The sequence below is a fragment of the Phyllostomus hastatus genome, unplaced genomic scaffold (genome assembly GCF_019186645.2).
Source record: "Phyllostomus hastatus isolate PE091 unplaced genomic scaffold, TTU_PhHast_1.1 phas_contig_30, whole genome shotgun sequence".
Lineage (NCBI taxonomy): Eukaryota > Metazoa > Chordata > Mammalia > Chiroptera > Phyllostomidae > Phyllostomus > Phyllostomus hastatus.
The window spans coordinates 6,737,455-6,762,308 of NW_025333841.1; the positions used below are offsets into that span (position 1 = coordinate 6,737,455).

A 24,854-nucleotide genomic window follows, 5' to 3' on the forward strand; every position below is an offset into this window, starting at 1 on the left:
TAAATCTGATTGTGACCCACCCTGATCTCAGCCCAGAACATTTTTGCCAAGGTTCCCATAGCTTAATCTGAGGATCTGTTTGCCAACTAGGGACTGACTCAAGGGTGATGTCTGAGGCCTCTGAGAATATCTTACATACATTAACCTTGTTTCTGGGAAGTTATTGGTTAAATAAGTATTCCACAAAGACATTGGAAAAAAAGAAGGAACTGCTCTGTGCAAAACAATAAATAAATAAATAAATAAATAAATAAATAAATATTTCAGAAATCTAAAAAATAAAAGATAATAAATAATAAAAGGTTACTGCTGGTGGTACTCCCGCATTTCACAGGAACTCTAAAGGCATCTTGTCTACCACATAGCAATTAAACGCCTAATTGGGAGAGTGTGTACATGGAACATGTCACCCTGGCTTTCTTGTATGCAATCTTGAACTCCACTTAACTCTCCATTAAGGAGAAAAAGGGCCATCTTTAATATGAGAACTGGGAAATGGTTCCACTCCCTCAGCTTGTAAAAGTGGCAGCTTTCAATTTCTTGATGGTGCCAACAGGCACTCCTCAAATGACCTGGTTTCTCTATTTGAGTTTAATTAATGCAAATATTAGAGGCCTGTCAGAGGAGACTAACTGCAGGGACCATCAAGACAGACAGGGAGATCAGATTCGGGAATCTTGTGCTGCCTCCTGGCATGGACACTTTGCTCCATTGCAATCCAAGAAGAAGGATTGACAGCTATATGTCCCCCTCGCATTAATATATCTGTCCCCATGTGTGACCTGCATTATCCCTCTCCATCCTCTCCTTGATGCTTTGAAATTGGACTTCCTACTGAGGTTCCTATGGGAAAATGGGAACATCATCAGTAGCTAGCAATTTCCATGGCAGTGAAAGGGTTTTAAATGAGCGTGGCAGCCTGCTCCTTCCATCTGTGAAGGAGCAGACTGGCACTCATGTCTCCCCTCCCTTCTACATCTTCCTTTCTTCATTCCTTCCTCCTATGTATTCTGGCCACTGATTTCAGGTCTCCTGGTATGATCTTGGCCATGAGAAATACCTGCTAGGGTTTCTGGTATCCACCATGAGCCAAACTGGTCAGCAGAGCTTGGCATTCTGTAAAGATTTTAGGACTTTCCTAATTCTCCAAAGCTATATTCTGGGCATTTATAAATACCAATGGGAATACTGAGTTGGGGGCACAATACTCCCTTTCTCTCTCTGTCCAGGTTGTGAACAAATAAACAAGTCAAAAGAGAAGGGTATGAACAACAAAGCATCACCTTTATTCTTAATAAAGCTAATACTAAATGAAACTTGTCTGAAAAGGTGGACATTCTATTAATGAACCCTGTAATTAGATAGCTGTACTCACTTAGCCATAGGCATCTCTGGAACTCTCCTATCATACCCTCACATGGGGCCTCCATCTGCAAAACTTAAGGCATGGAGGAACAAAGCAGAATGCATACTTTTTGTGGTGAGCTGGCCCCCCAAGGAGAAAGAGCAAAGGAAGGGGCTAGGCTAGGGATGCTAGTTTTTCTTTTAAAACCTCACCAGTGCCCCATCCAGAAAATAGCAAATGTTGGGGCAAAGAGAAACCAGCAGCATTATGCTAGCGAGCTTCATAGTGAAGAAAATATAAAAGAGAGGGAAGAGGCTAGTGTGGCTCAGTGGATTTAGCGCTGGCCTGTGAACCAAATGGTTGCTGATTCGATTCCCAGTCAGGGCACATGCCTGGGTTGTGGGCCAGGTCCCCAGTAGGGGACATGTAAGAGGCAACCACACATTGATGTTTCTCTCCTCTTTCTCCCTTCCCTTTTGTCTAAAAATGAATAAATAAATCTTTTAAAAAATAAAGGAGAGGGAAGGATCCCCACTGTCCCTTACTAATTAAGCAATAAAAACAAAGATTTCATGATCATCTCATCAATTCCATTTGAGGACATCTGGGCTCACACAGATAATGTGACACATAGCTAGAAGTAGGCTCTTAGGCTGGGCTAGGAGTCCAGGCATCTCAATTCTAAGGTTGTTTCCCCTCCACTCCTCTCTTCCACTGGCACATGAAGAGTTTGAATTGTTTAGTGGTCTCTTTGACATAATGACAGGTCAAAAATAGGCTTATTGAAGAGAAACAAGGCTCAAGAGAATCAATTTGTCAAGAATTGTTGTTTTGCAGACTGCCTATCATCATCTCCATCACTGCCATTAACACTTTCATGCAGTGTTAATGTTTGCTGGATACCTACTTAATCATATTCTATATAGATATATTTACTATAATGTGAATGCAGGGCAGAGTTAAGTGCAAGATTTCTTTCCTCCTATGCCTGAAGAGTAGAATTAGATAGCCTGCAGAAAATATTTTCCCTTTGAGAAGTGTATATTCCATGCAATTACCATTATCAAAGGTGATCTATATTAAATAGATACTGCATACTGTTAGACATACTGTTCATAAAAGTCTGTATTCCTTGAGTATATAACCAGGATCCAGCCACTTCTTTCCACCTACACCACTGAGCACTAACTACTGTCATCTGTTGTCTGGATTATAGTAGTAACCTCTTTGCCAGTCTCTCTGCTTCTATCCTCGTGCCCTGAAGTCTGTTCATAGCAACAAGAGTGAGCTACTAATCACATAAGCCAGATGATATCACCATTCTGCCTGAAATCATTTGATGGCTCCCTGCCACTCAGAAATAAAGCCAGAATATTTCAGTGGCCTACATAAGTGGGCTTCCTGTTAGCTTTCTGACCTTACCTACCACTCTCCTGCACTGTCCCTCAGTTCTAGACACATTGGCCTCCTTCGTTTTCTTTAAAATTAAAAAAATAAAGTCGTACTCCTATGTCTGGATCTTTGCACTTTTGACCCCTCTACTGGACCCACTCTTTAGATACCTCAGTGGCTCACTCTGTTCTGCTCTTCCTTCAGGCTGCTGTTCCAGTGTCACCTCACTGAGACTTTCTGTATTTTTAAAAAGATTTTATTTACTTATTTTTAGAGAGAGGGGAAGGGAGGGAGAAAGAGAGGGAGAGAAACATCAGTGTGTGGCTGTCTCTCACACACCCCCCACTGGGGACCTGGCCTGCAACCCAGGCATGTGCCCTGACTGGGAATTGAACCAGCCACCCTTTGGTTCACAGGCGGGCACTCAATCCACTGAACTATACCACCCAGGGCTTCTGTGTTATCTAAATAACACAGGCTAAATTATGCTGCACTGATAGAAAGCTCACTGACATGTCAGGAGCTTAACTTGTAAAGATTTTAGGGGTCTAGTAGCAATTCAGAGCAGCTCCTTTTTCATCAGTGATTTGGAAACCCTTGGCAGCCTCATCTTCCTGTTTTGTTTACTAACTGTGTACCCCCTTCCTTTCCCACCTCATATGTGTAAACACCATGAGGGCAAAGGGTTTTGTTTACATTTTTTCACCTCCTGTATATTGTATGCATTGAATAGTTCCTGTTATAGAGTACATTCCCAATAAGTATTTGTTGAAATAATATTGGAAAAGATGGTATTGTGACAGGGAATGGAAAATGAAAAAGGCCAAAAGAAGCAGCTTTTGGTGTGTGTTTTCTTCTCAGGTGTGAGATGGTGAAGATATGTCAATTCCACATGTAATAATTATTGTTGTTATTAAAATAACTGTACAAAGCTTATGGACTTTAGAATCTAGTTAGGTTTTCAGCATTGAGGTTTGGATATTATATTAGTTTTCTATTGCTGCCACAACAAATTGCCACAAACTTACTGGCTTAAACAACACAAATTATTATCTTACAGTTCAATAGGCCCGAAGTCAAACACACTTCTCACTAGGACAAAACTAAGGTCTTGGCATGGTTGCATTCCTTTTCAGATGCTCTAGAAGAAGATCCACTCCTTGCTCATTTTCATTGTTAGCAGAATTTGGTTCCTGGTAGGATGGAGATCCTTGTTTTCTTGCCAAGCTTTAACTGAGGTCTCTTCCCAGCTTCTAGACACCATGTGTATTTGTTGGCTCATTTCCTCCTTCCTCCATTTTCAAAGCCAGACATAGCAGGTCGAGTCCTCTCACACTTTTAATCGGTCCTGGCTCTTCTTCCTTTTCAACTCTCTGACCCAGTCTTGTGCTTCGTTTTGATTTTAAGAGCTTGTGGTTGCCTGGGGCTTCAGTAGCTAATTCAAGCCAATCTCTTTCATCTATGGGTTAGCTGAGTAGGAACCTTAATTACAATGCCAACCTTGTAACAAGGTAACATATTTATAGGTCCCAGTGTTTAAAATGGTTGGTATCTTTGAGGGGCCTTTATTCTACCTACCACAGGTATCCATGCTAGTATGGAGATATGGTATAGTGAGGAAGAGGGTAGGTTCTGGAGGCATGAAGACCTGGAGTTGAACCTCAGCTCTGCAACTTGGGAGGTGAGGTACTATGGACATGTTCCTTAACCTCTTTGACATTCAGTTCCTTGTGTGATGAATGGGGACAATAGTGATACATGCCTCATAGATGACCCTCATAGGGTTGTTGTGAATACTGGAAATGATGTGCACCGGACACTGTTTCACTCCTTTGTAATATATACTGTGAGTATTCCTCATGTTCTAAATGTGACCACCAAACCCAGCTTAGAGCCCACCTCAGAAGACCTTGCCTTTAATAGGATAAAGAGTCTGAGTGCTGTTTTGCTAACACCCCACTTAACCAGCTGGGTTTGTAGGGAATGAAGGGGAATTTGAATCTAAGTGTTTATGATTCATTTGTACCTAAATCACTAAATGCTATTTTAAGGACATTTGATTGCTTGAGGCTTTTAAAATAATTGTAATGCTCTTTTTCTGATGCAGAAATGCTACCAAGAGTAAACAAACCCGAATATCATTTTCTTTGAAATTCTTCTCCAATTTAGAGTGAGTTCCAGCATGGCACAACATATTCTTCCATCTGTAGTCCTTGTGGGGGCAGCACCCCCCTCTCCCCAGAAACACAAACTCCTTTCTCCTTTTTTACTGAATGGGAAGTTAGACACTGTGGCAGACACGAGCGCGCGCGCGCACACACACGCACACGCACGCGCGCGCACACACACACACACACACACACACACAAACCCTTACAGTTGAAATGTTTTTTAGAAAGACTTTTTGGATCTCAGCTATTCAGCTATTATATTTGGGATTTTTGTTGTAGTGGTTTCCATTCACTAAAACTGTGCCTGTTTTAACTATCTAAGAGGGTCAAGTTCTTCCGCAGCACATAGGTGAGAACTACATTTCCTGGAAATGTTAAGAACCATTTGTTTGAGCTTTCAATTGATGAATATTATGACACAACCAAATGAACTAACTGCCTTTTCATGAGCTTAAGTGCAGCTTGTGACTAACCAAGAAGAGAAGGATTTAACCAGTGCATATTTTAAATGAAACAAGATGTACTAGGACTCACCTCTTGATCAGCTTGAAGAGCCTTCTCCTTCCTCTTTTCTGTCTATATTCTTTTATCTTTTTACTGCTTCTGGAATCACTGGCACCACCATATTACATGGAATGCCAGGAAGCACAAAGCCACAATGCAATACACATACTTTATTGTTTTTGAAAAATGTTGTTTATAGGTCAGCCCATGTATTGGTATTTGCATTATGGTTCCTGCCAAAGGGTTAGTCAAGATGGGCTGCTAATGTATTTGGGTTAACTCTGATCCATGTCACTATGGGTAGAAGGAGGCACCAATAGGTGACAGAAGCCCACATGGTCAGAGTGCACTATCAGGCAGGAAAAATCAGAGAAGCCTGCTTGCTTAAAAATAAGGGTTGTATTTCCTGATTCATAAAGTAAAATGAGTTTGCTACTTAGATACCTTTTGATGGGGGGATATGGAGAGGCAGAGGTGAATGATGGCATTGATCACTCTTCCACTCATATAATTTTAAAGCAACATTACAATATAATTTTCCGGTCACTACCACTAGGACCAAGGAATTTCTGTCTGTTACAGAGCCTTTGAGCTCGGGTTTCCTGAGCTCTCAAGATATCCCAGGGACTTGGGGCAATCATGAGATATGGATCAAAGATTATCTTTTGAAACATAAAATAACAATATGAAGGAAATAGTGGTAATAAGTCATGCAAGAGTCTCCTGGCATGTGATGTGAATAAGTAGTGTCAACAAGCACATTTTCTAGGAGGACATGGCTGTAATGCTTGAGAGTGCATTCTATAGTATACTTCAGTCCTCTGAGCTTTAATGCTCCAAAAATGGGAAATACTAATAAAAAATAGGCTTTCTATAATAATTTAATCTGCGATATAACCTAGTAAAATCTTAATCTCAAAGGCCGAGAAGAGTCCAGGCAAGAAAGTTTTCTTCTGTAGCCATAACATCATTTTGTGAGCCTAACCAGAGTTCCTGTACTAACAGTTATTAATTATGCGTGGAAAACAGGCAAAATTTGTCCAAAGTCATCTCTCACTGGAGAAAGCCCTTGTCCCTGGCTGAGAAAGGACCCTACTGATGTGTAGCAGTAATGCTTTACATCTTGCCAGTCTGAGGCTTTCTGTGACCTGGATGATTGGTCATGCTTGCTACTGCAGTTTTCTATTTCTGGTGTGGGCTGTGGGGGCCAAACTCCCATGAATGGAATAGCTGAACCATTGCAGGATGCTGAGCATCTCTGAGAGTCACAAAAGGACTTCCAGAATTGGCACTACTTCTTTACAAAGAAGCTTGTAGACCAGATAGGCTTTACCCATCATAAAGTCCAGTGATCCTCAACGAAGGCACTTTAGTCCTCCTCCCATGGTGGGGAGATATTTGGCACTATCTGGAGAAATTTTCGGTTGTCACAAGTGGAAAGGGATGCTACTGGCATCTAGTGGGTAGAGGCCAGGGATGCTATTAAACGTCCTGCAGTGCACAGAGCAACCTCTTAAAACAAGGAAGTAGCCCTGGCTGGCGTAGCTCAGTGGATTGAGTGCGGGCTGTGAACCAAAATGTCGCAGGTTTGATTCCCAGTCAGGGTACATGCCTGGGTTGCAGGCCATGACCCCCAGCAACCACACATTGATGTCTCTCTCTCTCTCTCTTTCTCCCTCCCTTCCCTCTATAAAAATAAATAAATAAAAATCTTTTAAAAAAACACAAAAACAAAAAACAAGGAAGTATCTAGTCCCAAATGTCAAAAGTGGCAATGCTCAGAAAACCTGGCCTAGTTCAAATCACTTATTTTTGAAATGAGAAAACTGAGGCTCAGAGATGTAGCATGGCATTCCAAAGGTCACCAGAAAGTCAGCAGCAACTCAAGGTGGGGATGCTGGTTTCTTAACCTCCAAGAGAGCATTTTCCAACAGTTTCATCTCTGTCACGGACGGCGTTTCCTCCATGGCAGATTGCAGGCAATGTGCTGAACTCTTCCCATTTATTTTCTCATCTTCTTAGCACATACCTTCAAGGTGCTAGAGGAGACTCATTTTATGCCTGTAAAAGAAAACTACCATGTGCAAAGTGTTATAGGCCATTAGGCAAGCAATAATAATATCAAAAGAGGCATGGTTCTCACCTGCCTGGAGCTTACACTCAAGTTGCGAAGGAAAGACATGTATATGAAAATAATTATCCGTCTAACTTTTCAATGAAAGCCTGTGATAATAACCAAAAGGCTGTCCCAAGACAAAACAAGATAAATTTCTTAAACTGTTATGTGGAAATTAAGAGTTAGAGTGGGCTCTGTACCTTAGCTTTCAGAGAAGGCTGCAAAAACAGGAAGGAGTGCATCTTTCATTTGGTTAATGAAAATTCCTTGAGTGTGTATTATGAGCGAGGCACTGTGTTGTAGCCACATATTTAATGCTAAATGGGAGAAATGTTTCTGTTTCAGAGAGCTTGTATATTTGTGGGAGAATCAGATAAGAGAAAAGTATATACATACATACACACACACACACATAAAAATAATTACAGATTTTGACAAGTGCAAACCTACTTAATGTGCCTGAAAGACATCTTTGAGGAGGTAGCATTTAAGTAGAACCCAGAAAGACATAAAGGGGGAATCACAGTGAACAGCAAATGCAAGGTGTTAAGGCAGGGAAAAGCCTGGCATATTCTAGACACTAATGGAAAGCTACTGTGAGCGAGGAGAAGAGAGGCCCACAATGGAATTGAGGAGGTTAGGGAACTGCTATAGTAGCAAGTTTGTATTTCATTCTACCATGAAAAGAGTAAAACAGTGTGAACAAACAGAATTTGGAGGAAGACCTCCAAATGGGGATGGGGGAGATTGCAAATGAGATGGTTACTGAACTTTCTAGAAATATTTGTTGTTATTTCTACCTTGGCAAAATGAAATGATCATTAGTATTGATCAGTTCCACTCAGTGAATGGTTTACTTAAGTTACTCATTTACATTTAAACCTGCTGTATTCATAATGTTCACTGTGGCAGTAAAGCTTGGAGATCAATATAGATAAGTAGATGGTTAGTAAGCTGGGAAGCAAAATGGAGGTCTTGATCTAACTCACCCTGTGGTTGAATATACTTTTCAGCATGACAGGTGTTCAGTGACATGGAAGAGTAATCACTCTAATTACTCTGTTTTCTTCTCATTTTCTCATTATGTGAGGTCATTTCATAATCTGTGTATTTGTCATATTTTCTGTTTCATAGATGTTTTTAACTATTTGCTTGTTGGAGTCATTGATAACTTTGATTGGGAATCCTATGGCTGTACATGATTTCCATAGCTCTGGCGATCTCAGATTTGCTTTGATTTAAAATTATGTACCATTATGTTGAGTCATCTTTGTGATGAGTTAACTTAAAAGCAAAAAACAGCCTCATCAAATAAGTCAGAGCTTGTGAATGGCTTACAGCTTGAAGTCAGTAACCTTGCCAATTACAGTGTTCTGGTGAGGGGTAGGTGCCTTTGTGGCATTGTCTAAATAGTTTCCTAGAACCTTGCATTTCTCTCTTTGAGTAAAGAAAAAAAGAAAAAGTCATTGGAGACAGGGGTTATCTTTGAAGCTAAAAATAGTGAAGAACCCGAACTCTATTTAATACATCAATGTTTGTACAAAGCAGTTTTGCTTTAGGCTTACTGGTAAACACACTGGATCCTGGCTTCTAGGCTGGGCTTTTCCAATAACTGTGTGACTTGTCAAGTTACTTCCTCTCCCTGAGCTTTATTTTCCTTCTGTTGTAATATAAAATGTTTCATTATATTATCTCTAAAGGAATTTTGTTTGAAACGGCATGGAGGATTGCATTACAGTGTTTGAGGTAATACTAAATATTTGAGTAGCTGTTTCATGTAGCCAATGTTATATTTATTGATAAAAATTATAAAGTAAAACAGCTGAATTTTCTAAACGTAAGAAGAATAAATGATTGTCAACTTCTTTAATTAAAATACATTTTAAAAGTCTACTACATTGGAGAGGAGAAGGTAGGGAATTTCAGGGGAATTTCAGGGGAGAATGGGAAAGGTTTACAGGAAGAAGTATAAAGGACACATGGATAAAAACTAGTGGCGGGCGGAAATGGGAGGGAGGAGGGGAGATCTGGGTGGGTGGGTTGGGATGGGAGTAAAAGATAGAAAATTGTACTGCAACAACAATTAAAATAAAATTTTTTAAAAAGTCTACTACATTGGAAGCCAATCGATGTTTCTCTTCCTCTCTTTTTCCTTCCTTTCTGTCTAAAAAAATCCACTACATTGGAATTATTTTTTATTTTATCAATGATTGTTTTGCTATAGCTTGATTATTTTTTATGTGTAATTTGAAGTAGGAGTACTATATTTCTGTGAACTAGTTTAGCAATGATTGTTTTGCTATAGATTTTTCTTTATGTTTAATGTGGAATTACAGTACTACATTTCTGTAAAAATTAGTAGCTTAAGCCAGTTCATTAGGCTTGGACTTAAACTCTCTTCTCTTACCATGACTGCCTCCCACTTCTGAACTTGATCTTGATGATTTCTGAGAAGCCTGGAGAGTGAGGATGGTTTCATACTGGTCTAGTGCTGCCACTGGGAAACCTATTCTAGATGCAGGTTTGCCCATCCAATGGCTAGTCAATAGTACACATTTTATATTAGGAAGTAGTTCTTCTTTTTAAATATTTTTAAAGATTGTATTTATTTATTTTTAGATAGAGGGGAAGAGAGGGAGAAAAAGAGATAGAGAAACATCAATGTGTGGTTGCCCCTTGCACATCCCCCCACTGGGGACCTGGCCTGCAACCCAGGCATGTGCCCTGACTAGGAATTGAACTGTCGGCCCTTTGGTTCGCAGGCCAGTGCTCAATCCACTGAGCCACACCAGCCAGGGTGAAAAGTAGTTCTTTCATAAATTGTGTCATAACTATCATCCTGCCCCTAAAAGTCACTTATTTTTGTCACCTCCATGTCTGAGTATGCCACCTGTCAGTGTCTGCATGCCTGTGGATGTGTGGATTTGCATGTGTGCTCTTGTCTCCTCCAGCTCTCTACTACTCTTGTGGAGTTAAGAATCCTGAGAGGGTGAGCTGTGTGATCACGGCCAATTGCACAACTTCCTGGCAAATGTCTACTCCTTGGCAGCAGTTGTCATGGAGCTCAGCAGCCTTTCTCAAAGCACAGGATCACACGGTTTAGAAATCACCCATGATCCACTGTTACCTGCCTCAACAAGTCAACTTGAACCTCAGAAACTGGAGGAAAACTTTGTGTAAATCTATTTTCTACCTAATCACTGGAGCCTTTGCTCTCCCTCCAAGACTGGATAAATCTATTGTTAGGAAGGGCAGCAGGGGTCATTGAGTAAATGTACATAAATGGTTGAAATGAGCAGAGGCAGGAGTGGTTTTCGGATGGTAGAGATTGTATGTAAGAGAGAATGCACAAGAAAGGGAGATGGTAGAAAATATTGGACTAAGTCAGGGAAATAAAGAATCCCACTCTTTTTGTCCTGTTTTGATGAACTGAATTCTTTGAGAGCTTACTTTCTCTTTTCTAGAGGTAGTGCCCCTTGGAAGTATTATGTGTTCACCCCTTTTTAGGAAAGTAGAATTAAGGTATCACCCTGCCTTAGTGCTGGGGTGCTGTGGGAGGTCCCCTGTCACTTCTGCTGCTGTCAATTGCACATACAGCCACTATCTTCATTGAGGGAATTCTGGGAATAAAGGGATTTGATATAATTGTTTAAATATTTCCATCCAAAATGTTCTCAAGTTAAGAAATTTTGTAGGCCCAAGTGAATGTTGCCTGAACAATTTCACTTATGGTTAAAAGGTCCAAAATATTTGTAGCTCTGATGTCAACATGACCCCAAGCTACTGTTTTTCCTGAATTGACTGATGTTTGGGACATTGAATAGAGACAGCCTGAGACCCAAAGCTGAGCCATTAACTCCCAGATGCTCACGATTTCCAAGGAAATGTTCTGTGCCTGTGGTTATTACACAGATGGCTCCTTAAATGCTCTCATCTTGGCACCTTTTGCTCTTGCTAAATTCAATTTGAAGAAAGAACAGGAGAGAGAGAATTTTATCAAAAGCAATTATCCTGTACTTTTGTGACCTTCATGCTTTTCCCATCATGATGGATTTTGGGGCTCATTCATGTGTTAGTCAGCATGTCCCACTCACCAGAATATTGTTGTATGTTACAAATAACCAGTTGTATCTAATTAAACAATAATGATGGCAGTGCAAGGCCTTTCCTGGGAATTAATGACCAGCTGGGAAAAACTAATGGCTGGAGAGTCATTACATTGGCTCTTAGTTTCAGTCTGCCATTAATCTCCAGAAATGCCCATTTGTGATGTCATTCTCGGTACTGAAAAATAAAAAAAATTAAAGACCATTTACTGATGTCTGTCATTTACTTCTAAATAACAAGTTTCCTATGTATTATCAAAAATTGTCCTTTTTCATTTTGCAATTGTCCTTTAATCTCAAAATAAGGTTCTTATATGCAGTACATGAAAATGGAATCTCTCAGCTTCTACATAATCATGGGTGTTTCTTTTAAAAAAAGAGTTCCAACTTTAGGATGTTTTCTTTAAATATTTTGGATGGTAAAACCAGAATTTGTCTTCAGCTGTGATGCTGGAATTTGATAAGTGTCTATATTATCATAACTATCTGCTCATGGCAGGAAATGGTTGCAAATGTTTTTGAAGAGCAGCTGTTGCTAGTAAAGATGTGCACTCAGTGCAGTTCTAAGAAGTTATAGTTACATTCTTAGTAGATGAAGGGAACTCTCTGCCAGGAAAAGCTGTGGTAGTGTATCTATATAAAATTTTTGAGCACTGCTGCTGAATGCTGGAGGAAAATAGAAAACTGACTTAAATATTCATCACCTTCTTGTTTAATTTAATGACTTCTGAAGGAAGACAACAATTTCACATACAGGCTATCTATCTAGAACTTGTTCAAAACTCATAATACTAATTTAATATTACTTTAGTTTTTATACTACTTTTACCCCAACATGAAAAAATAAATTCTTGAAGACCTTTAAGATCCCAGCCAATACGCTGGAAATGTTTTGCCAGAGACAGAAGCTTTAGATTCCATTTAATTTCAGCCATAAGCTGTTTATATTCTCCAAACACCACAGCATTATTTCCCCCATAAGAAGTTCAGTGATGGAACAAGTCCTTCTAAATGCATGTTGAGCGCATATATTTGAGGGAGTAGAGTGAGTCAGCATGTCAGGAATCACAACTTTGGAGGTACCGACTCACTCCTAGCAAAATCCACATCCTCATTGGGAAGGGTGTGAAAGAGAAAAAATCCATTCTGGGGTCAGTTCCATATTTCTACAAATGCAGATCAAGTTTGCACCCCCTTTGGTGTGTGGTTATCAGGCTAAAGAATGTTCCAGTGTACACTAGGAAAGCAGACATCTGTTCTTACAGAGAGAAAAAAAAAACCTAGAAATTCAGTCATGCTTAGGAAATTGACAAAGGGCCTAAAAAGAAAATGTGGGCTGAAAGGGGCTTGGTGCATATCTAAGGTCAAGAGTAATGAACCAGGCCCTGCTATTCCACATTTCGACAAGGTAGGTCTTTGATCCAGTATTGATTGTGAGGCTTGCAGCTGGAATTTCTTATCTTCATTAAGGGGTTTTCAATGTCTGAGGAATATTTGCAACAGCCCTAGTTCTCTCTGGAAATCAAAGAGTAAAGAGCAGTGCCCTTGATTCTTCCATCATACTTAGTATATATACCATGGAAATCAGGTTCTTGCCAGCAGCAGAACAAGGAAAGAAAAATAAACTGATAGTGATAGCCAGTTTCAGCTGTATATACAGGGGTGGGCAAAAGTAGGCTTACAGTTGTGAGTATGCAAAACAGAATTTATTATTGTATTATTACTTATTAATTATTTTATTATTTTCCATAACAGCAACTCTAAATCTACTGTTGCCAGTCCCTGTATTTATATTGTATCTCATATTGAAGCGTGAACTCTGCATGGTGTTTATTTAGATACAATATGGTTACTGGTATTAAGATATTTTATCACACTCCTGACACAATTTCACATTGTTACATTTTCATTGTACTAGCAACAGAGGTATCTGTAGTTGAGTAAGCTATTTCCGTGCTTTAAGTATTTTAAACAAAGCCTCTAAAAATAAAACTGTCAAGCTATTAAATGCTTTCTTTGAAAAATTTTGGGGGAATGTTGTTACTTTAGTCTTCCCTAGGAGTAAATTTGATTTAAGACATTCACTGCTTTCATAAGCTCTAACTTGAGTTCATTTTGTTATGTGGTGACCACAGTTCTGGATGACGCCCCTCCTGGCACACAGGAATACATTATGTTACGGCAAGATTCCATCCAATCTGCGGAATTAAAGAAAAAAGAGTCCCCCTTTCGTGCTAAGTGTCACGAAATCTTCTGCTGCCCGCTGAAGCAAGTACACCACAAAGAAAACACAGAGCCCGAAGGTTTGTGCACGACAGACGTGTGTTTTGCTTGTTTTCTCTCATTCTTCTTTCTCTTTCTTGTTGACTGTGCATTGCCCTCTGGTGTGCTGTGTGTTGTTTGGCCCCTGACATGGTTAGGTGGCCCCCCAGCTCGCTGGTGAGTGTGTTATGCAGTCTCAGATAGGACGCTGTGTAATACAGTCATCTCTGGCACAGCACACAGCATCCTCTTGCTTCTCGCAGCTGAAATATTTTCAGCTGCTGTCATTACACTGCCCCGTTTTGGCTGCTAAAGTTGCTTGCTCCTGTAGCCAACATCTGGCTCAGTCTGTTCCTATTACCTGGCATTCCTGAGGCAGCAGTCGGCTGAGGAATGGCACTTCAAAACTGAAATAATGAGAAGACTGTTCCAAATTTTCTTACTCTCCTCCACTCCATAAAGCTTTTGCATTGCGCTAGAAGAATGCTCGTGGTCTACTTAGTTTGCTGAAGCAGACACAGACTTGCCATGTAATGCACGCCCACTTGCTCTTTGCCATAGTGAAATGCATGCCTCAAGGAAACTGTGAGTAGTTTTTTTTTTTCCTTTTCAGCTCAAGTACAGGTTTGGGAAACTCTACTTGCTGTTACTTAAATTAAGGTCAACGTGTCCCTTGCAGTCCATGCTACAAATCTGTCTCAGAACTATCTTGTCTCCCCAGAAAGAACATTCATTCATTTTTTCCAACTTTTTTGAATATATCAAATACTAAAACTTTCACATCACAAACTATGGTAAATTTTTTGCCAGCTGTGTACATTCCAACTTTCAAAATGACATTTAAGATATGTACTGTGTATGCTAATTAAATGCTTGTTGGAAAAGAGCCTGTTTCCTCATATCAAATACTATGAAAACAATTTACCAATGAATAACATTGAAGTGACAAACTTCACCTGTCCTATGGCAGTTGGTGTAGACTTTTGCATAAATGGTTCAATCTCTAAAACCAACCTTGTTCCCATTTCAAGTTGCCCTTTTGTAGTATTATGGGTGTCTTCAGTACAACCATCTTTCTAACTGGGAAAAGACTGCCACGTGGTGCTATTCAAAGGGAATGACTCCAAACTGACCTTAGTCCATTATTTTAGAAGCAATTGTTTACATCTCAAAGTCTCCCCCTGTTCTTCCTTCCAAATAGAGTTTTAAATGTTCATTGGCTGAAAATGAGAAGTGTAATTTTTTTGTTTAACTTTATTTCAGCAATAGAATAAAACATTTCCATTTTATTTTACCCATACTTTGAAGTCCAAGCTATCTTCTTTGGGTGTGAGTTCCAATGTCTACACTTGCTTATTTGGAGATGTAAGTGGTGATGCCTTACAGTTAGTAAAATAAATCTGGAGATTTAGTAGAGAAGATACTAACCTGATTTTATGCTCTACTGTAACAAAAATTTAACCAGTGACAATTGGTTTGCTATATATAGTACATTCCGATTAGTTCTGCTTTCCTTTCTCTAAAATTATGTATGAGTGTGTATTTACAAATACAAAACAGTATCTGCATTATAGATATATACTGCCTATTATATAATTATATAACAGATACCATACTGTTTATTCTACTGGCATATCATACTGAAAAACAAAATTTGGTTTGAGCAAGAAAAGTAAGTCTTTTAAAAAGCAGATGGCTAGATTCAGTCAAGCAATTGGTTAGAAACTTCAAATTGTTTTAACAATATCCAGATTTTAAAAAGAACAGTTGAATAACTAAATTTAAGTGTCCCTCCCTTTACTTACTACATATAATTTTGGCAGGATCTATTAATTTTCAAAATATCATCTGGAATATATTGTGAATACTGTTAGGAATGTTTTCAAATATGGAGAATTCTTTAAAGAACTTGTAGCAGTTAAACTCTCTTATACAAGATTTGGATAGTTTTTAATCTGTCCTTTTATCCACAAGTTTAATGGTTGCCATCATACATTAATGTGGCTGTCATCCTTTCCTTTGTAATACCGTGATTACAGGCATTGCCTTCTTTCAGACTGAAGGTTTCCCTTAGTTGTGCTCTCCTGCCACTGCAATACTAAGCTAATATTTCACTCCTATTCCTTATTATGAATTATTTGCAAATAGTATAGATTTCTTACAAAGGTGTCCAACCTGTGGCCTGCAGGCTGCGTGCAGCTCAGGATGGCAATGAATGTGGCCCAACACAAAATTGTAAATTTACTTAAAATATTATGAGATTTTTGTTTTTGTGACTGCATGTCACAATATATTTAATGTGTGGCCCAAGACAACTCTTCTTTCAGTGTGGCACAGAGATGCCAAAAGGTTGGACACCCTTACTTAGGTTTTCTGGGATGATATTTACAATTTTACTATACCTGCTTCAAACGAAGGCTCAGAAACTAATGGTGAGCTGAGACCTTACCATGAAACCAGTTGATCTCTGTACAAATTAACAGGATCCAGAAGACATTAGATGAGGGTGAAAGAAAACTTAGAGTAGAAGAGACCTTGGATAAATAAGGAGGCATTGCTAAGAAATTAACATGCTTACTTCGTGTAGGATACCAAAGCTCGTCATTGCCAGGAGGTGAAGTAACTATGGGTTTGGAAGGGTTCAGTGGCCATTCCAGAGACCTGGAATATTTTTGCAAGACTGGTTTTTAAGTGCTGTAAGGTATAATCCTCAGTTTTCTCTTGCAGTTGCTATAATGTATTATTATAATTAGTACCAATGGATAGAATCTTTATTCTAAATTATGTCATACCTTGAAACATTTTATTTTCATGCTAAGCATGTTGAAGAGAGAGTTTCTCTCATGATCTCAGTGCCCAGGGATGAGATATTACTCGATCTTGTCTATGGGCACCCACCAATTGCACTGCAGGTGAAGGCGGTGGAGAGGATCATGAAGCCACCCATGGTTTGATGTGTGCACACTGAGTTGCCAGTACAACTGCTTCAAATGAGGTTGGATTTATATAGTCCTCATGTGAAAATTAAAACTATATTTAAATTTAGGGGAGAATAAAATTTTGAGTTGGATAAGCCTTAAAAATGATTAAACTAGGCCAAAGAGGTTTATGTGGATTATGATAAAGATGGAATGAATTTTCTTCTTCCTTACCAAATTGATAAATCTACAAACATTTTCTGCATTATTGTAGGCAAACTCAGTGTTTCTTTTGGTTCGCGATCAATCGTTTTTTGTAGGGCCAGGTTATTTACATAGTTTATGGCCAGTTGAGGTTTGGTACAGACAAATTGTTCACAATCATCTGTCTCTTCAGAGTTTTGTATTATGCCCAGGACCCTGAGAGTTCATGTAAAATAATACATAAAACGAGTGATGTATCTCACTAGCTTTTCAGGGTACACTAAGGCCAAATTACACTCTGCCAAAAACAGCTTTCTATTTCTGGGCAGCCTATTCTAAAATAAGTTCTTAAATCTGTTCCAAATACTTGTGATTTTTGGTGACGTGATTATTTTCATAAAAACCACTTATGATGTAATCTTATGTGTGTAGCAGAATTTGGCTGAAGAAGCACATGCGGTATCTGAGAGTCTAATTTGGCCCGGTACCAACAACTGTCTTTGTTATGAGAAAGCCACATGGGGAGTGGAAATCATGACCAAAATCTTTTTCTTAGTGTTCCAGGAGCCTTTTGGAAAGAGAGACTATAATCTTCATAGCTGTATTCTTTTGTTCATTTTTCCTTTCATTGTCATGTGTGCCAAAATGAAATCTCTGATTTAGACTAACTTCTCAAAGCCAGTGTGTTATCAGCAGAATTGCTGCTTCCTAAACACCAGTCATTGTGCTTTTGCTGAAGTTTGAAGATTGTGCAAAAGAATCATACCAAGATACACATGCATGCATGTGGCTGCTGTTGAAAATATAGAGACAATCAAGTCATGGATTCCTAGCATTTGCTTTTAGTATTGAGATCCTGATTAAAATAATACATTTAAAGGAGTTCACATAATATGCAAAAACATTACAGAGCCCAGAGATTTGTCTTCATCTTTTAAAATCAAGCCTTTGGCCTCTTTCATACAGCCCTGTTTTCATGTGATTGAACACACACACACACACACACACACACACACACACACACACACACATTCCATCTCCCTTAGGATATCTATCACCTTTTTGATTCAGAGAGGCATCCAATTATAGTGACTCTGGTTGAAGAACAGCATCTGTGTTCCAGACCAGTGGTAAAGTATGTCAACTTTCACCAATCAAAAGAGAGCAAATTTCTGTGCAAAATGTTAAGGGGGCATATTTGTAACTAGCACAATGACTATTACTGATAATGCCTTGGTTTCTCTATCCCAGAAAGAGAATATATCAGTTTTGTCTAAATGGTAGGATAGGAAGAAGATAGAAGGATATTAAGGAACACACTGAGGAAAATGTTTTTATTTTCTTCCTTACCTTTTCTTCAACTGTCATCTGCTGTCATATGTCTTCCTCATTTTAATACTAATTTACCTTTTGAGACAAATGGGTCTCAAACTATTTGAATGAATAGTCAGTTCAGTAAAATGAAGCAACCTCTGATACTTGACACCTGAAAATGTCTTGACTTTCAGAAAAGATATAACTAGGTTCCATATCTGGAGAATTGAGGGGATATTTCTATTTTGTTAGGAAAAGATAGGGCCATATGTTTGGGTGACTTGGAAGAAATCAAATACTTTATTCTGAGCTTTTTAATTTCAAAATAACTGTGTCTTAGGGTCTCACTGCCTTTTGTTTATGACCTGAGGGTTGACAGAAACAACACCAGAGAATTTTCTTTGCTCGTTGAAGCAAAGGGCAGCTTAATTGCATAGTCACAAGACAGATAAAAAATTGGTCCATGTCAAAATCAAACTAAAGCCAGATATCTGAAGGCCTTGGTGATTAGCAACGAGTAAACACCATTGTTTCCCTACAGAGTGTTTAAATGTGTTTCTCTTGGTTGCATGTCAGCTACTTCTTAGAAGACAACTTGTTATGTCCTAATAACATTAGGAAACTAATAATGGCACTGAAGTACATTTGTTCTTCTCTGCTATTTCCCGCCTTATGACAGCAAATGCAAAATTAAGTCATATTTTGGGGATAGATTCTACTCATTGGGAAACTAATAATATGATCAAGGAAGTATACTGAAGCAGTCAATAATTCAGTTTCAGGCCAGGATGGGCATTTTTCATTCTCTTATTAGATATATGCATCTCAACCCCATCTCTGGGCTGGCTTTTATCATAGAAACTACCAACCATTCATTCATTGATGACTCACTTTTTCAAGCAACAGGCCTCCTTTCTCCCTTGAGCCTAGGTGTCCCTGTTGAGGTGGTGATGTTTTACTGGGAAATGGTCTCTTCTTTACAACTCTCATAATTGAGGTTTCCCTTAGTTAATATTGGAGGCAGATATTTCTTCCCATGTGAAGCCAACACTGATGACCTGTTACAAGTAATTATGTTTAAAATAACACTGCCTTGGGAAAGTGCTCTGAAAGGTCTACTAGATGGATGACAGAGTTATAGTGGTGTGCTTTTTTAAAATGTCAAAATCTAAGTGCTGATACCTGAAAAGAATCTGGAACTTATCCGTCCATACAAGTACTGCCCCATCAAACCTGTTACTTCAAGGGCTGCATGGCCAACATGCTTCTGAAGATCTGGTATATCCTCAATTCCTCTTCACTGTCTTCTCTTCATGGCCAGTTGATAAAATCACTTAAATTGTGGGTTTTTTTAAACAAAAGTCTGCTTTTCTGACCCAGCAGAGTATGGCCCAGGTAGACTATGTACAATCATACATTTGGAAGTCAACTACTAGCCCTGGCTGGTATAGCTCAATAGATTGAGTTCAGGCTGTGAACCAAAGGATTGCCAGTTCAATTCCCAGTCAGGGCACATGCCTGTGTTGTGGGCCAGGTCCCAGGTAGGGGGTGCATGAGAGGCAACCACACATTGATGTTTCTCTCCCTCTCTTCCTCTCTCTAAAAATAAATAAATAGAAGTCAACTATTAGGCAAACATCTGGGCTCTGAAGGGGAAGGGTTGTACTCATGTCATAGTAACCACAGCTTGTGATTCCTGGAGAGAAGAGATTCAGCCCAACAATAGCGTCATCACTGATCAGTTCATCGACAGGACCACCATAAGGGCTCAGACCTTCTATGATGGGAGTCATTCCTGTGCTAGAGGGGTTTGCCATATTCCAATGCCTGGGCCACTCTGCCCCAGAAAAAGAGAGGTCTTAAAAGAGACTGCCAAGAAGCTAGGACTATGCTGCCAGTCGAAAGGAACGATGCTCACAACCAAAGAACATTGTTTTAGTTCACAGCAGAAAGCATATTTCGCACCTGGCGGGGGTGGATGTTATCAACATGACCACAGTTTCAGAGGTGGTTCTTGTTAAGGAGGTTGCACTTTGCCATGCAAATATCACCATGGCAACAGATCATAATTGCTGGAAGGAGAAGTGATTTTGGTGGACTGGGTTTTAAAGACCCTGGAAGAAAATGCCAATAAAGCCAAAAGTTTACTCCTCAGTACCATACCTCAGATGGGGTCCATGGAATGCTCAGAAAACCTCCAAAACCTGAAAAATATGGTCCAGTTCTCTGTTTTATTACCAAGACATTAAAATAGTATGGTTTCCCAGAAGACACCAGGACTTTCTAAATCTAGTCATTTGGGGAATTCCTGTTTAATCTGAAATGTGGAAAAGCTTTCATGCCCTTGCTGCTAAGGAAGAACATGGGATAAGACAAAACCATGCCAATGTAAGGGATGCCTTCTGAAAGACATGGACTGCTTAAAAAAACTGAGGGGAAGCAAATGACTAGGAAACATGTGGAAAAATTCCTACACTCTAGAAACAAGATAAGAAGGCACAATTCACCCTTTTTCCATTAAATTCACAATAATAAAGAGTGGGAAGTAACTTTCAGTTCCTATGTTGCTAAGGAATATGAAGATGAACTGGGTCTCTGAGGCTAATAACTGGTGTCACTGTCAATTGGTACAAACTTTCTGGAGAGCAGTTTGGTAAAATGTATTAAAAGGCTTTAAAAATACTTACATTGGTTGTGCTGGTTATTCTACTCTTATCATAAAAATTTATCTTTAAAAAATTAAAAATGCATATGAAGAATATGTATAAAGAAGGATGTTTAATATAGTGTTAGTTTTAATAGCGAATATTCAGAGCAATCTGAATCTTCAAAAATTGGAGATAAATTACACTTTAGCTGTAATTAAATTGTGGAAGAGCCAGCTGAAGGTCATGTTTTTATATAATATTTAATGTCCTAAAAATTGGTTGCTCTATAATATGAAATGAAAAAAGGACATGTAAGTATTTTACATTACTAATTTTTTTAAAGATTTTATTTATTAATTTTTAGAGAGGGAAGGGAGGGAGATAGACAGAGAGAGAGAGAGAAACATCAATGTGCGGTTGCTGGGGGTTATGGCCTGCAACCCAGGCATGTACCCTGGCTGGGAATCGAACCTGGGACACTTTGGTTCCCAGCCCACGCTCAATCCACTGAGCTATGCCAGCCAGGGCTTACATTACTAATTTTGTTTTAAAATTCTATGTGAGTGTATAAGAAGACTAGAAAGAAATATAATAATCTTTTGTTAATGTATTTTGGGAGTATACTAGATAATTTTAATTTTCTTCATATTTTTGTCTTCACAAATTTTTCTGCATGAATGTAATCAAATCATAAAGATGTTTTATTTTTTTACTTGTATTTTTCCCATTACCATTTACCTCCCTTATACCTGCTTTGCCTGCAACCACCACACTGTTGTCCTTGTCCATGAGTCCTTTTTCCTTTTTGCTCAGACCCTCCACCCCTTACCCTCCTCCCACTAGCTGTCATCCGCTCCCCATCTGTGAGTCTGTCTCTGTTTTGCTTGTTAGTCCAGTTTGTTCATTAGATTCCACGTGTAGGTGAAATCATATGGTATTTGTCTTTCTCCGACTGCCTTATTTCACTTAGCGTAATGATAACAAATACTTAGAAAGAAAAAAAATTACAAAGAAAATATACCTTTCTCACTGAGCATAGTATGACCCAGGTAGAGTATGTTTCATGTGCAAAAAGGCAGAGCCTCAGTGACTTTTAGCTGTTTTCCCAAATCAAGCCCAACACAAATGCACAGAGGCCTGCCTGGTTAAAGAGATGTACCCGAATGTGCTGCTGCCTCAGCTCCCATTTTCCTCTGCCTTTTGTTTTAAATGATAACTCGCTTGTCTGGAGAAAGACAATGCAAAAATTAACTCTACTCTCTTTTACATGTTCTTAAATGATTATCAGACAAACATTTTCCAAATTATGTGTCATGGAACACTGATCATGTCTTTGTGAAAAGACAGATTCTGTGGTCAAATGCATGTTTCCCAAATCCTCACCACTCATAGTGAGTCACAATGCATAAGGCTATATTAAAGGTTTGGAGGAGTCTTACAGATTAGGAATCTCTCTTACTTTGAGCACCTCAATGACAAACATCTTCCAGCTGTCAGACTTTTTTTATTCATAACACCTGTTAACATCCCACAAGTTTGGGGAAATGCCATGCTGGCTCCACTGAGCAGTGTATTTGAATCAAAGCTGGGCTTTGACAAGTAGCACACTTTTGGAAATGAACACTACTCCCTTTTCCTCTGACCCTCACCTACTGTCTCTAGGGAAGTGCTAATCAAAGTGTAGTCTGTGGATGAGTGCTGGGTCTGAAATTGTTTGTTACTAATCCACAACGAGATAAGGAGCTTGTGCCAAATATAAGCCAATGCACTGCTTCCTTCATCTACCATATGTCTTGCTGTGGAAAAACAGTCAGCTGAGCTAAAGTAAAAAATGTACTTAGGGACATAGTTCACAGACCAACGCCAAGTCTGTGGGCCATAAATGGCAATATTTCGAGTACTTAGATGATTCTCGACTGTGACTAAACATCAGAATCACCTGAGGGCCTTTAAAATACTATTGATGCCTGAGCTCAACATCAGACCCAAACCAACCAACTCACCAATAACTTCCCCAAACAAAAAACATGCACAATCTCTTGTGGCAGAGGTTCAACATGGCTTATTTAAAGAAAAAAAGGTCTCCAGGTGATTCTAATATGCTAACAGGGTAAAATCTTTGCCTTAGAAAACTATCACCTTGGCGTAAGGTCTGTTGTGTGATGTCAGCTGTCAATTCAGAATTCTTATGCTGATTGCATGGGCCTCTTTGGGACGTGCCTTGTGATTAAGAGGCATTGCTGGACAGGCAGCACTTATATGACCTTTAGAACTTGTAGCCATTTAAGGTATCCCTCTATCTCACCACTGGCCCCCACATACACAGCCACACACTCCTTTTTGAAATCCTCTGCCTCTTTGCTGCTCTGTGCTTTTAGAAAAATAATCAGGCTTCTCCACCAGAGTGTGGTAATGTGCCACCTTGTGACCAACATCCTTTCTTGCAAGTAATTGTTGCAATACTTGTTCTGCTCTCAAAATATGATTCAGCTTGCATATGTGGGTGGAAGAGTGTCTAGGGACCATGTATGAGTGTACTTAAGGAAGAAGGCGGAGAAGGAGTATTCATAGGCCAGAAAAGTACTACTACTTCTTGACTTGTTTGCTACTGCTCTAGGGTGAGATTGCAAAAGTTGACTCAAGCTGCTCAGGACCTGGATGTCTGTCCCCAAATTACACCAGACACAGTCATCATTGAGGTGCCTATCATATAGACATCACCAGTTACTGCTGCATAAATTTAGTACAGTATGGATGTGAAAACTGACTTTGACATGATTGAGAGACTTTAATTGCTAGGCATGTTTGTAAATCATCCCTAGCATTGCATATTTCATTGATTCAGGTCTTCATGTGTTATATGCTATAACATTTGTTAGTCTGTTTAAGAATATGCAGCTTGGGTGGTGCCCTCAGGAAAGTGTGGAATGAGAGATATAACATCCTGCAGTTTATTAACACTTACCCTTATCTTGCTTCATAGCCAGTATCCACACTCACTCCAACATCAAAATCACATGTCCACTTCCACCCATGTGCTAGCATATTTCTACTTAGGAGTCCCAGCTATTTTAAGAAATATATTCTCGGAACAGTTCCAGGTCAACCTTCCAACATGTCCAGCTTTGGAAGAAATAAGTATACATTGGCTGGAAGACCAAATCTACACAGAGGAAGGGAAAGAGTTCATAGTTCCACTGAATGACTTCTACATACAGTGACAGTGCTCTGCAAAGCCACTTAGAGATATGATCACACAAACCCTGTCAGATAGGGGCTGCTTTCAACATTTCACATACAAGCAAACCAAATTTCAGAAAGGTGAAATCACTTTCTTGATAAATGACAGTACTCCATTTGAACCAAGTTTTTCTGGCCTCCAAAGCCCATGCCCTTTCCCCTCCATGGCTTTTCCAAAAGCTCAGCTTTCTCCCTCTTGCACTATATGAGGGTTTGTTGCCCAAAACCAATTTTAGTGCAGAAGACACATCTTAAGTTTCAAGGAATAAAATGTTCATTCTCAGTGTTCCCATGATAAGGAGTGGTCATAAGCAGAAGGATCTCAGGAGGTACTTGCTAATTCTGTGGACCTATAGTTAGGTGTAGTACAGCACTCAAATGAAGTAAATGAAATGACCCTTATCTTCAAGTACATGATTACTTTGTCCAGGATGCAGGAAGAAAGAGTAGAATGGTCAGTGAATACCTAAATTCAATTTGAATTTCATAGAACTGTCTCTCTATATATATTTATAAATATTTATATATATATAAACAGATCACTTGCCTGATCACCTTTCTTTAAGCCAGAGGATGCCCTTCACCTATAATGGTAGAAATGAGGAAGTATCATCTCTAATTATTAGGAAGCTGA

General features: G+C 39.2%; 1 protein-coding gene and 1 pseudogene across 4 annotated transcripts in view; both read left to right on the forward strand.

The window, feature by feature from the left end:
- Positions 1–24,854, forward strand: part of FGF13 (fibroblast growth factor 13) — a 528,114-nt gene that overhangs the window by 314,178 nt on the left and 189,082 nt on the right. For all 4 annotated transcript variants that reach the window (XM_045839428.1, XM_045839431.1, XM_045839429.1 and 1 more), the window contains exon 3: positions 13,770–13,937. In XM_045839428.1, coding sequence (XP_045695384.1) covers positions 13,770–13,937 — 168 coding nt within the window. The remainder of the gene's footprint in view (positions 1–13,769; positions 13,938–24,854) is intronic.
- On the forward strand, positions 19,735–20,581 carry LOC123819035 (annotated as a pseudogene).